The following is a 10,731-nucleotide window of genomic DNA, read 5'->3' as shown; positions in this document are numbered from 1 at the left end:
AGCCGACAAACTAATTTTTACAGATGAACCTTTGTAACTGCAAAAGTTGACAAAACTACCATTTGTGTGTACGCACTATGGAAAAGGATTAAACAAAAAGAAGTTCCACTTATTTATTTCTATTTGAATGAAAGAGGAAACCAAAGTTCGGTAATTCCCTGTGAAAGACTTCGACAAGTTAACCGGTTACATTGTTATTATTCTATAGTATCAAACATGTACAAGTATCCCAGTTATATGACAATGGAGGTTTTAGTTTTGTTTTTTAAATTAAGTATAAAATATTTGAGAATGATTTCAAACTGAGAACAAATGACACCGTTTTGCATTGGTAGTGCAAGGGGGAAACATTTTAATCACTGATTACTATTGAAAATCACATGTCTATGATCTACAGGATATTGTGTTGTAGAAAATGAAAATATGCAGAGACCACCCAGTCACATCCTCGAAACACACTCGTGAGGAAGAAAGGGAGGAGGTAAAACAAACCGAAACCTCTTCGAAGAAGAGCTACAGAGACAATCTGACTACATACATCACCACAGAGCCTACAGCCCCTTTCAGACATGCAATCCCTTTCTTTAATTTTGAGGGCACCTGAATGCGTCACCTGCCCAAGTGCATGTTCACTTATCCTTAAATGGCAATCTTGTTAGGTCGGACCTGGAAACGTTTACTTCTAACTTTTCAAGACAAATCTGAATGCATGCAGTCAAATTAAGAGAGGAGCATCTGAGTGATTTTGACTGTGCATGATTCCATTTAAACTTTTCTTTGAAGCTGAACTCATGAGGGAATGCCCTCAACAGCAATACATACAAATCTCTCCAAAATCAGGTTCTAATTTATGATAAAGACATTCCTCTTTCAATAAACAGAAGAGACATCTCTCTTTCTCTGAGCCTGTGTGCAGCTCTCTGAGCAGCACATATACACACAACCTGCTCTTAGTGACAATGACAGAAGAAACTAAAAACACAGTGAAAAGAGTCGATCCTGAGAAAACCTGCTGTCACAGAGTCAACAAGGCTTTTCCAGGAAGGGCAAGTACTGCATGCGTACTGCGACTCTGCCAATCACTGTCATGTGTGTCTAAATAAAACTTTGAGAAAAACATAAACATAAAAATGACCTACATTTGAAGGACAGAAAACCATTACTTTCACAGATCCCATGTCTGAAAAGGGCTTTGTTCATTAGTGTACAATATGCACACTTGGGGAAAAGTACAAAATTGAAAATATGTCATTGCTAAGGATTGACGCAAATTTGAAGAATATTGCAAAAACATTTTTTTTTTTAAACTGCTCGTCTTAAGATATAAATAAGTTTCTTGGGTGCAGATCCATGAAATAACATCTCCACAAGAAGAAACTGTTAAGCTGTTCCATCCAGGTAGAGCCAAAGTAGGGTAAGAGGCCTGAGGGGGTTGGGGTTCTCACAAGTTGCTTGTTGAAAACCTCTGTGTATCAAAAAGTTTGTGAAGACGCCTTTTTCCGTTTAAACGTTTTACCCTAGAGGCAACACAAAGGGACTTCTTATGTCACAACAAAGCAGGCCAAGGGATCATTTGGCTGTCGAAGGAGCGGACATACAGGTCAAATCCTCCAGTGTTTCCTTGTGTTGTCGTTCGTCTGAAGCGCGGCTCATTCACTGGTTATTTTTGGCTTTGGCGTGTGTGAGGATGTGAGACTTCAGGTTGGTGGACTGGGCAAATTTTTTGTTGCAGCCATCAAAGGGGCAAACATACGGACGGTCTCCAGTGTGAATACGCACATGTGTGCGCAAGTTAAAGTCCAGGGAGAACCGCTTGCCACAGCCCTCAAATGTGCACTTGGAAAGAGACAGAGAGAGTGTTAATGCTACTTCATGTCTCAACTTAGCTCATGTATAACTTAGCTCAGTAGCCTTATGATGAAATAGCAAAATTTGCATATAACCACTCTTAAAACACACAAACCCAGCCGAGTAAGGTAAACACTTCCATAAGTATTTTTATGTCCTACTATTAAATCAAAGTAAATATTTGCAGGCTGTCTGAGAAAGCCAAATAACTGACAGCCTGCCACGTGTGAGACCTCACCTGGAAAGGTTTCTCTCCCGTGTGTACGAGTTGGTGCCTCTTCAATTTCGAACTCTCGACAAACGCTTTGCCGCACTCTGCGCAGACGTGCACCCGAGGTCCGTGGGTGTGCAAGTGTTTCCTCATTGCAGAGTTGTCCCTGAACATCTTGGTACATCCCTGACAGGGAAGAGGAAACACAGTTAGTTTAACTTGTTTGCACATAATGGCATGCCAATGCATAACACACTTGCATATTCTCAAAAGAGGTGTCATAACAAATACACAGCAATCAGCAAACTTCTGAGCTGCAACATGCAGAGCACACGCACTTTGTGTGGACAGGCTATCGTCCTGGGCGCGTCATCTTCTTTTACTTTTCTCGGCTTCATTCTGCAACAGAAATGGAAGTAGCTGCATGTAAACTAGCTGCATGTAAACTAGCATTAGAAAACCCCCCAGAAAACAGATAAATAGCATTTATTTGCATACAGTGCTATTTTTTTTTTTGCATTTTAACATATGTAAATGCATGCATTTACATGTGTTAAAGTGGAGTTGCATTTATGCTCAATGTTGCACTTCACACAAAACAAAACTAGAGTGTGCAAAACTGCATCTAATCTATCAGGTCTGCAGAGTTTTCAGCAGTGTTGCTTGTCTGTCTTTCATGGAGCCAATACAGTTTTGTTTTGAAAGCTGCAATGTGTTTCAACATTATCACCACTTACCTTGCAAACTCTGCCAGCTGTTTGGGGTCTGACAGGTCAATGCCTGGGATGCCTCCAGGAGGAAGCTTTTTCCCTGTCATGTATTCCGAATAATCTGGAGGAGAGTTTTCTCCTGTGATTTGCTCCTCGTGGTCTATGTCCTTTTTGTCATCTAAAAGATAGAGGAACAGTTTTTAAAAGAAATCCATAACTACAACAGTGCATTTTGAGCTCAATGTGCCCTCACTAATTTCCTACTTAAATATTACGGAAAATCCGGTTGTTGCTAAATAGGTGATTTCTGTTGAGTTGCAAATGGTTTAATCTCAAAAGTACACTATAAACAGTTTTCCAAACAGTATGAATGGTGCATTTGTGTGACAGTCTATTCAACATAAAATGTGAGGAAAAACAGAAAATTTAAAAGATTTTGCGTTAAATACATAACGATTCACTGTAGAAACGCAAGTAAGGTGAGGTTGGCTGCACAAAGTTTACAAAAAATGTTTTCCAAATAAAATTTAAATTAAAACTCGGTGTTTTTTTTTAATCATCTCAATTTTCATTTTCTCCATGTGTTGAATAGCCAGTTCAAAACCAGTTTCTATATCAAGCTGATAAAATCACACTTTTTAGGGTTCACGCAAAGAATTAAAAAACATGATACAGTTTCCGAAACAAAATACATAGTTTATTGTACTTTTAAAATCATGTGACTAAAAACGCGTGACTAAAGAGGAAAAACTGTAATGTTTGAGGGGTTCCTGAATGCACCACCTCCACCGACTTCGCTGAGCTGAACTGAACTGCGCCACAGCGGCCTAGCGGAGCTAGCTGCACTCGCTCCCACTCTCGCCGCCATCTTCGTCGGCCAAATAAACGCCATTTTTTCGGGCCGCCATACTTTCTAGACCGGGGAAATATGGCGGCGCCCATCGACACATAAAACATGGCTTCCCATAAAAACAAAAACATTTCAAATGGAGTTTAAGTGGCTCGGAGTTGGGGAATGTTTCCTACTTTGGCGGAGGACACGGCCCCAGCAGGGCCCAGTCACACGACACACATCCTGAGAACAAAGCGAGGCGCCAGCTTGCAGGAATTCACTTAACTTACCCGATGCCCACATAGTGACTGAAAATTCCCCCTCCAACGTCTTTATCTGGACCTGCTTCTGTTCCCATTTTCTGCCCATTTCTCCCCCACTCAGGTAGCTCTTTTTGCCCGATTTCTTTCCGCTTCCAGCCTTCTTCATCCGGCCTGTTGACGAGCTTTTCCCGGCCACAGTAACCAGAGTCTGTTCGATATAGTCCTCCTCCACGGCGGGCACTGGGATAAGAATTTGGTCCTCGAAACCATCATCTGTGTGCAGTTCGGAGTCATCCTCACCCACCACTTCTTCTCTCGTCTGCACCAAAATCACCTCCTGGTGCGGGTGAATCGAGTTCGGATCATCTGTATCGAGAGGCTGTAAGGCGATCATAGGCTGGTGCTCACCGTCGTCTCCAACAACTGTGGTCTCGATTGTCTCTACTTCGATTTCGTGCAATTCAACTATTTCGGCCGGCATTTCTGAGCCATCCGTTTCTATGTACAGGGTGTCCCCCGATGCCATGATAACTTTCGTGTATTGCTTCTTCCTATTGCTATTTATTTTACACTCTAGCCTTCCCTCCTCTCTACTCTCTATCTGCCCCCCCTCTCGCTCTCTCCGACAACAACTCCACAGTCTCACTAGTGTATTCTCGCCGCCACAACGCTCCAGTTCTGAAATCTCGCGAGATTCAAGGAAAAAGTGCCCTGACAGGTAGATTATGTTTAGTTCACAGATTATTACACACACATTTTTATGAAATAAATATAAATGTGCATAATACACATCTTCTATGAATGTCTTTATTTGTAACATACACATCATTATACATTATGGGTTCACAGTTTGTGGGTTTTTTTTATCATATAGTAAAATGCGTTTTTTGATGATCCAGTTTATAAATTAAATAAAGGGGACAAGTTATTGTTTTTGTTTTTCTTATCAAACTTAGAAATATTCAATTTACAAATACATCAAACAAAAAAGCAGCAAATAACTGAAAAGCGGGAAAGCTTGCTATTTTTTCCATGCCAGATAATTTGTGTAGTGGAAACAAATGAGTTGGAAATGTAACAAAAGAAGCACATAAACACTGATATCTAACCTTAAAGCAAAAATTCTGACCTTGACAGTTACAATATGTACAGTTACAATATGTAACAATATGTAACTCTGTGTAAGCTGTGTGTGTTTTCCAGTTAAATTCTTCACTCATTCTTTGAGAGTATATGCCTACTGTAGTACCACTACAGTCCCACCTCCCCTTAATACAACATATTAAAAAAGGTTTCTAGTCTCCACGACAGAAAACACTCGCTGCGGGGTTGCATACATTTCAGCAGGTGCACAAGCAGGTTTGCCCTGCGTCAAATTTCGGAGGAGGGGCGTGAGACCACACCCTAAACCTTCTGTCTGCAACCTGTCAAGGTGGGTGTGTCCCGATACTTCGAAGGTTTGATGACACGGAGCCGGATGCCTCACACGCAGAGTAGATAGCCATGGGGAAGACAGGTGGAAGAGGCGACTTTGAATGGGTCTACACTGACCAGCCGCACACTTCAAGAAGAAAGGAAATTCTGGGTAAGAAATGACAGAAGATTTTTTTTTTTTTAAACAACCCAAAAAAGTCCAGATTGTTTTTTTTAAATCCGCCAGAAACTGCGCTTTAGAAGTCAATGTGTTAACAGTTGAGGTCAAAGTTTTTTTTTCCCTGTCTATACTCTACTTATAAAACTGTAGCCGGTTAAACCTGTTTACAAGCAGTTGCTTAACGAGCTATCAGCTCACAGTGGATGCAGTGAAAACGTAGAAACGAACATGCCGCTCATGATAAACACATAGTTTTATTACTTGTAGTTGAAGTTACGCATACTTGTACTGTTTTAGGTGCGACGAGATCGATTTACTTATTACTTTAAATCCGTGTATTTATTGGCGAAGGTATAGCGTGTACCTGGAGTGTACTCCAGTTAAAATCAATGCAAACGAACAATTAAATAAATACGAGTACAGCGTGCTGTGAGTGGAATTTCAAATCTGATGTTGCAGTCTTCATGTTTACTTTTGATTGCGGTTTTAAAACTAAAGTCAGTTATTTCTTAAAAGGAAACACGGGTTATGAAAGAGGATTAGCATGTTTCAAGCTCGTGATAGTGACACATTTAATTCACTTCAGCATTTCTTTTTTTCGAAACCCCCTAACTTGTGAAATAATAGGAATGTAGTGACAGTTCACTTTTCCAAATCATGACTGTCACACTCTGAATGCTACTCCTTAAATGATAAGAAAGGTTTTACAGGTTCCTGGGAAATCCTTTAATCATGACACGAATGAGCCAACAGAATGTATCCAAACTGTTTGGAGTTTCCATTTTATTTCTTTTTATTTTCCCTTGCCTATAAAATATGTATCACAAACTAATAGGTTATCTGATCCGTCATTTGATCCATTTTAAAAGCTCTGCTGCTGAAGTGTATTTAATCTTGGCTTTACCCAGTATTTGCATGCTTACTTGGGTGTGAAAGACACACCTAGTAGGTGGTGGGTTTCTTGACACTACAAAATCCTAAATTATTAAACTGTTTATTGTCCTCTGCTCTGAGGGGACAGGGATGTGGTGGAGAAATGTGTTAGAGGTAATTGTGCTTCAGATCCTTTTACTTTACCATTTGATGGAAGGGGCACCTTTTGAACAGTTTAATAAATTAAATGGCTTGTTTTTTCCACGTCTGCAGACTGAAGGTTCAGGCGGGACTCACAGGCCATAAACTTAACATTATACTGCACATTCAAAGGACAGCAGTACCTGCCATTACAGATGCTTATGAGACCACACATGTGATCAACCACCACATGTTGAACAGAATAATGTGTGAATTAATTTTGGCTGATACTCTATGCTGGAAAATGATCTAACAGTAAGGCAAATGAAAGGCCTTTCTTGTTTGACATGATGAAGTCAAAATTCTCTAATGGCTTTACAACATGTGTTCTGCATGGGCACATTAAGAAGTTATTACTGGAGTTTTATGATGCCTGGTCATTGATTTAACTTCATACCCTGGAGGCAGGCTGTGACAGCATCTGAAAATTTATGGTCCATAAACGGCTTTAATTAGGAAAAAGGGAAGGACGCTCTGGAGGTGAGCTCACATTGAGCCACAGATTTGAAAGCAATACTAATGCTGATGTAATGCTTGTATGTTGATGAATGATTGTTTCACAATGGGAGACTGCAGGGAAGCAACAGGGAATTCTTGTTGGGTAAACATTCATAGAATAAAGGGGATTTGGTCCGTAGAGGAGACTATCAAAATATGAAACGGTCACGGGGACCCAGCCCCAGTATCTTTAATCTATTAGTCACCAAGGTAAGAAAGTTTTGCATAGAGACATTACACAACCTGAAACTAAGGAAGTAGGTCAGATTTGCATGCAACATCCCGCGATGGTGTGTGGCTAACGTTGATGTAATGCATGATAGGATATGCTCTGTATGGTGTGATTGTAAAGTCTTAGTAGCCGAATCACTTGGCACAAAGCTTTTTCACTTACCTGCCCAAATTTCTTTGCTGTTCCCATAAGGTGGGGCCAGTGCAACAAATCAGAACCTGTATGACCTAATTATTTAAATTTTTTTAATTGTAAAAGTCTTTTTTTTAAAAAAAGAAAAAAGAAAAGAAAGAATGATTTTTCAAATGCTCTTTTGTTTCTCCCTGAGTTTCATTTCCTGCAGCAAAACAACACCTCTGCCAATTAAAGCTGACTTTTCTCAGCATGGTTTTCCCAAGAGAAGGGCAGCTACCTCACAGCTTGTTTGCTGAGAGCAACCTTAGGAAAATTACTGTGAAACATATGCTGTGCAAGTCACTGTTTCAGAAAAAATAATTAATTCATTTCTTTTATCCTCATTTTCTTCACTGCTTCCTTTAATCTATTATTCCCTTTCCTCACATGTCCTCTGCCACTCCTGCGATTCTTTCTTTCTTTTTCAACAATCGCATTACTCCTGCCTTTGCTCTTTTCCATCCCTCTTTTTTTCTTGCTTCTCTCCTCAGCCAAATATCCACAGATCAAGTCTCTGATGGGTCCAGACCCCCAGTTGAAGTGGGTGGTATCGGGCATGGTCCTGACCCAATTCCTGGCCTGCTTCCTGGTCCAGGACCTCTCCTGGAAATGGATCTTCTTCTGGGCCTATGCATTTGGAGGCTGTATTAATCACTCCCTGACTCTGGCTATCCACGACATCTCCCACAACGTGGCTTTTGGTAACAAGCTGGCGAAGTGGAACCGCTGGTTCGCCATGTGGGCCAACCTACCCATCGGGCTGCCCTACTCTGCCGCCTTCAAAAAGTACCACATCGACCACCACCGGTATCTTGGAGGGGACCAGCTTGATGTTGACATACCTACAGACTTTGAGGGATGGTTCTTCTGCACCCCAGCCAGGAAGATCCTCTGGCTCTTCCTCCAGCCATTATTCTACGCCCTGCGCCCATTAGTGGTCAACCCAAAGCCAGTCGGTCGGCTTGAGATCCAGAATGCAATGGTTCAGCTTGTAGTAGACCTAATTATCTACTATTTATGGGGGGTGAAGCCCATCGTTTACCTCATTGCGGGATCTATCTTGGGTATGGGACTGCATCCGATCTCTGGACATTTCATAGCTGAGCACTACATGTTCCTTAAAGGACATGAGACATATTCCTACTATGGAGCGTTGAACTTGATTACCTTCAATGTTGGGTATCACATGGAGCACCACGACTTTCCCAGCATACCCGGCAGTAAACTACCTCAGGTGAGAACATATTACTGTTAGAAATAGATTTATAACAGTATAACTTATAACTTTGGACTTGAATGTACTGAGCGTAGAAAAATGAGCACAGTTATATCACTGAATACTGTGGACAGATGATATGGGCCTCTCCTGACTTTTAGAACCTAAATACAACAGACACTGGGAAATGCCAAAAATCTAATTTCTTTTTCCCATTAACTGCAAGTATTTATGAGCTTAATGGGCAGGTTTTTTAAATGATTAACTGCCGCCTCTATCAGGACAGTGTTGGCACTTAATACAAGTTAACTGCCTTTAGGTTTGTTGACCACGAGTTTAAAGAACTCTTTAAAAATCTATTTTGTTTAGTTACATTTTAACCCCCGTTCACGCCCCCCTTTTCATTGTCTAGTAAAACATTTCAGTCAGGATATGTCGAGCTGCATTCACCCCGACGTACTGTTTTGTGTAATATCATACAATATGCTGTTCTGTTTGCACTTGTTCTAGTCAAATACAGTCATGTCGAATTAGGTCGAATAAATAAAAGCCCTCAAATCCTAAACACATTAACTCTGCACTTCAGATGCAGGCTTTACACTCACCATTTGCAACATTTACTCTTTCTACACCACCTTCTTTCTCACTGATATTTCTTCTCTTTCATTTTTAACTTCTGCTTTTTTTTTTTTAACTGGCAGGTCAAGGAAATCGCAGCCGAGTATTACGACTCCCTGCCTCAACACACTTCCTGGAGCCGTGTATTGTGGGACTTTGTGTTTGACGACAGCATCGGGCCCTATTCCAGAATCAAACGGGAGTACAAGCTGAGCAAACAGGAATAGATCTCCGATTGATTGATTGATCTGCTAAGCAAGAATGTGAATTGTAGTTGTCAGACGTCGGCTAACCACAACAGAAAGTCTAGTTTTGTTGCATAGTGTGGATGTTACCATACGTAAGCCCAATAACATGTTTGACATTGTTATCTAATCAGTGCTGCACTCGTGTTACTATAAGGCAATGTGCACATTTCAGCTGCATATTTTACACAAATGAGATTTCACCTCATATGACTGGATGTTATTTATTCCTGCTATAAAAAGACAGCCAGTGTCATTGTGCAATGTGGAAATCTACTTGTACCCAGAAAGCACAAAGAAGAATTGCGGAAAAAAAGAAGGTACATTTTTTCTTATCTGTGACTGAAGGCGACATAAAGCCATAACTTCGGGATAAAGGTCACATACATTCTCATGTGGTTTTATGGAGATGTCACTACCCCATGCCGTTTAGTTTTCCTGATTGTAAGCGTTCGTCAAGCCTCGTGAGAGTTTCTGCAGAAGCACAATTGCTTAGATTAGCAGCTGCACATCCGTCATGCAGAACAATGCTGAAGTGGAAAATAAGCATTGAAACTTACCTTCCAGTAAGAGGAGCCTTTTCTTCTGTGATGCCTCGTTCTGCTTGGTTGCAGCTGCATCGCCGTACAAGGATTTTATCTCAGAGTGTTAGGCTTGTTAAATGACCATACTGGTGTTTCTTCAGGTTGAACACATGTTCATGAAGTATTCATTTACATCGGTGTTGCTAAGGAGCCTCTTATGACCACTCTTTGATCATACAGCTTTTCTGTTTTTGGATTTAGTGTTTGCCATTTTAAATTATTTTCTAGTGACACACTAACTGGTATAAAGAATAAAATACCATCCATCCATTCGCGTCCGCTTATCCTTAGAATAAAATACCAGCGTGTGAAATGACAAGAAGCACAGGGGTGAAAAAGAAAGCATCTACAAGAATCACAAGCCACCACAAACGGTAAATTACAAGCATGGCTACTGTTTTTATGCAGGGTTTGTGTTGTTTTGTCCACCCACTGACTGTTCAACCTAATGTATATTCAGTCTTAAGCATTATCTTGTTTATAAAAGTTCTATTTAAAAAAATGCACTACATAAAAAGTCTTTATAAGGAGAAACTCTGCATTCCTGAGTGTGTTAATGCTTTTGTCACTGTGGTATCCGAAGAAAAATATGCCTTCAAGCTTAAGACAAACTCGAAGATAGTGAGAGACAC

General features: G+C 40.6%; 2 protein-coding genes across 2 annotated transcripts; one reads left to right on the top strand and one right to left on the bottom strand.

Annotated features, from left to right (window-relative positions):
• Positions 1-324: 324 nt before the first annotated feature.
• On the bottom strand, positions 325-4,477 carry yy1a (YY1 transcription factor a). The gene is made up of 5 exons (XM_085342409.1): positions 3,892-4,477; positions 2,797-2,947; positions 2,398-2,458; positions 2,087-2,245; positions 325-1,836 (listed from the first exon to the last, which is right to left on the bottom strand). The coding sequence occupies exons 1-5, from the start codon at positions 4,388-4,390 to the stop codon at positions 1,654-1,656; spliced, it is 1,053 nt and encodes a 350-aa protein (XP_085198535.1). The 5' UTR covers positions 4,391-4,477; the 3' UTR covers positions 325-1,653.
• Positions 4,478-5,367: 890 nt separating this feature from the next.
• On the top strand, positions 5,368-9,651 carry degs2 (delta(4)-desaturase, sphingolipid 2). The gene is made up of 3 exons (XM_085342754.1): positions 5,368-5,449; positions 7,928-8,670; positions 9,354-9,651. Exons 1-3 carry the CDS (start codon positions 5,368-5,370, stop codon positions 9,495-9,497), a joined length of 969 nt encoding a protein of 322 aa, XP_085198880.1. The 3' UTR covers positions 9,498-9,651.
• Positions 9,652-10,731: the final 1,080 nt, after the last annotated feature.

Source organism: Diplotaxodon limnothrissa, linkage group LG19 (genome assembly GCF_057381915.1).
Source record: "Diplotaxodon limnothrissa isolate DT_005_m linkage group LG19, D_limnothrissa_male_GT1.1, whole genome shotgun sequence".
NCBI lineage: Eukaryota > Metazoa > Chordata > Actinopteri > Cichliformes > Cichlidae > Diplotaxodon > Diplotaxodon limnothrissa.
Note: the sequence above shows the minus strand (reverse complement) of the source record. Positions and strands in the feature narration are given on the sequence as shown.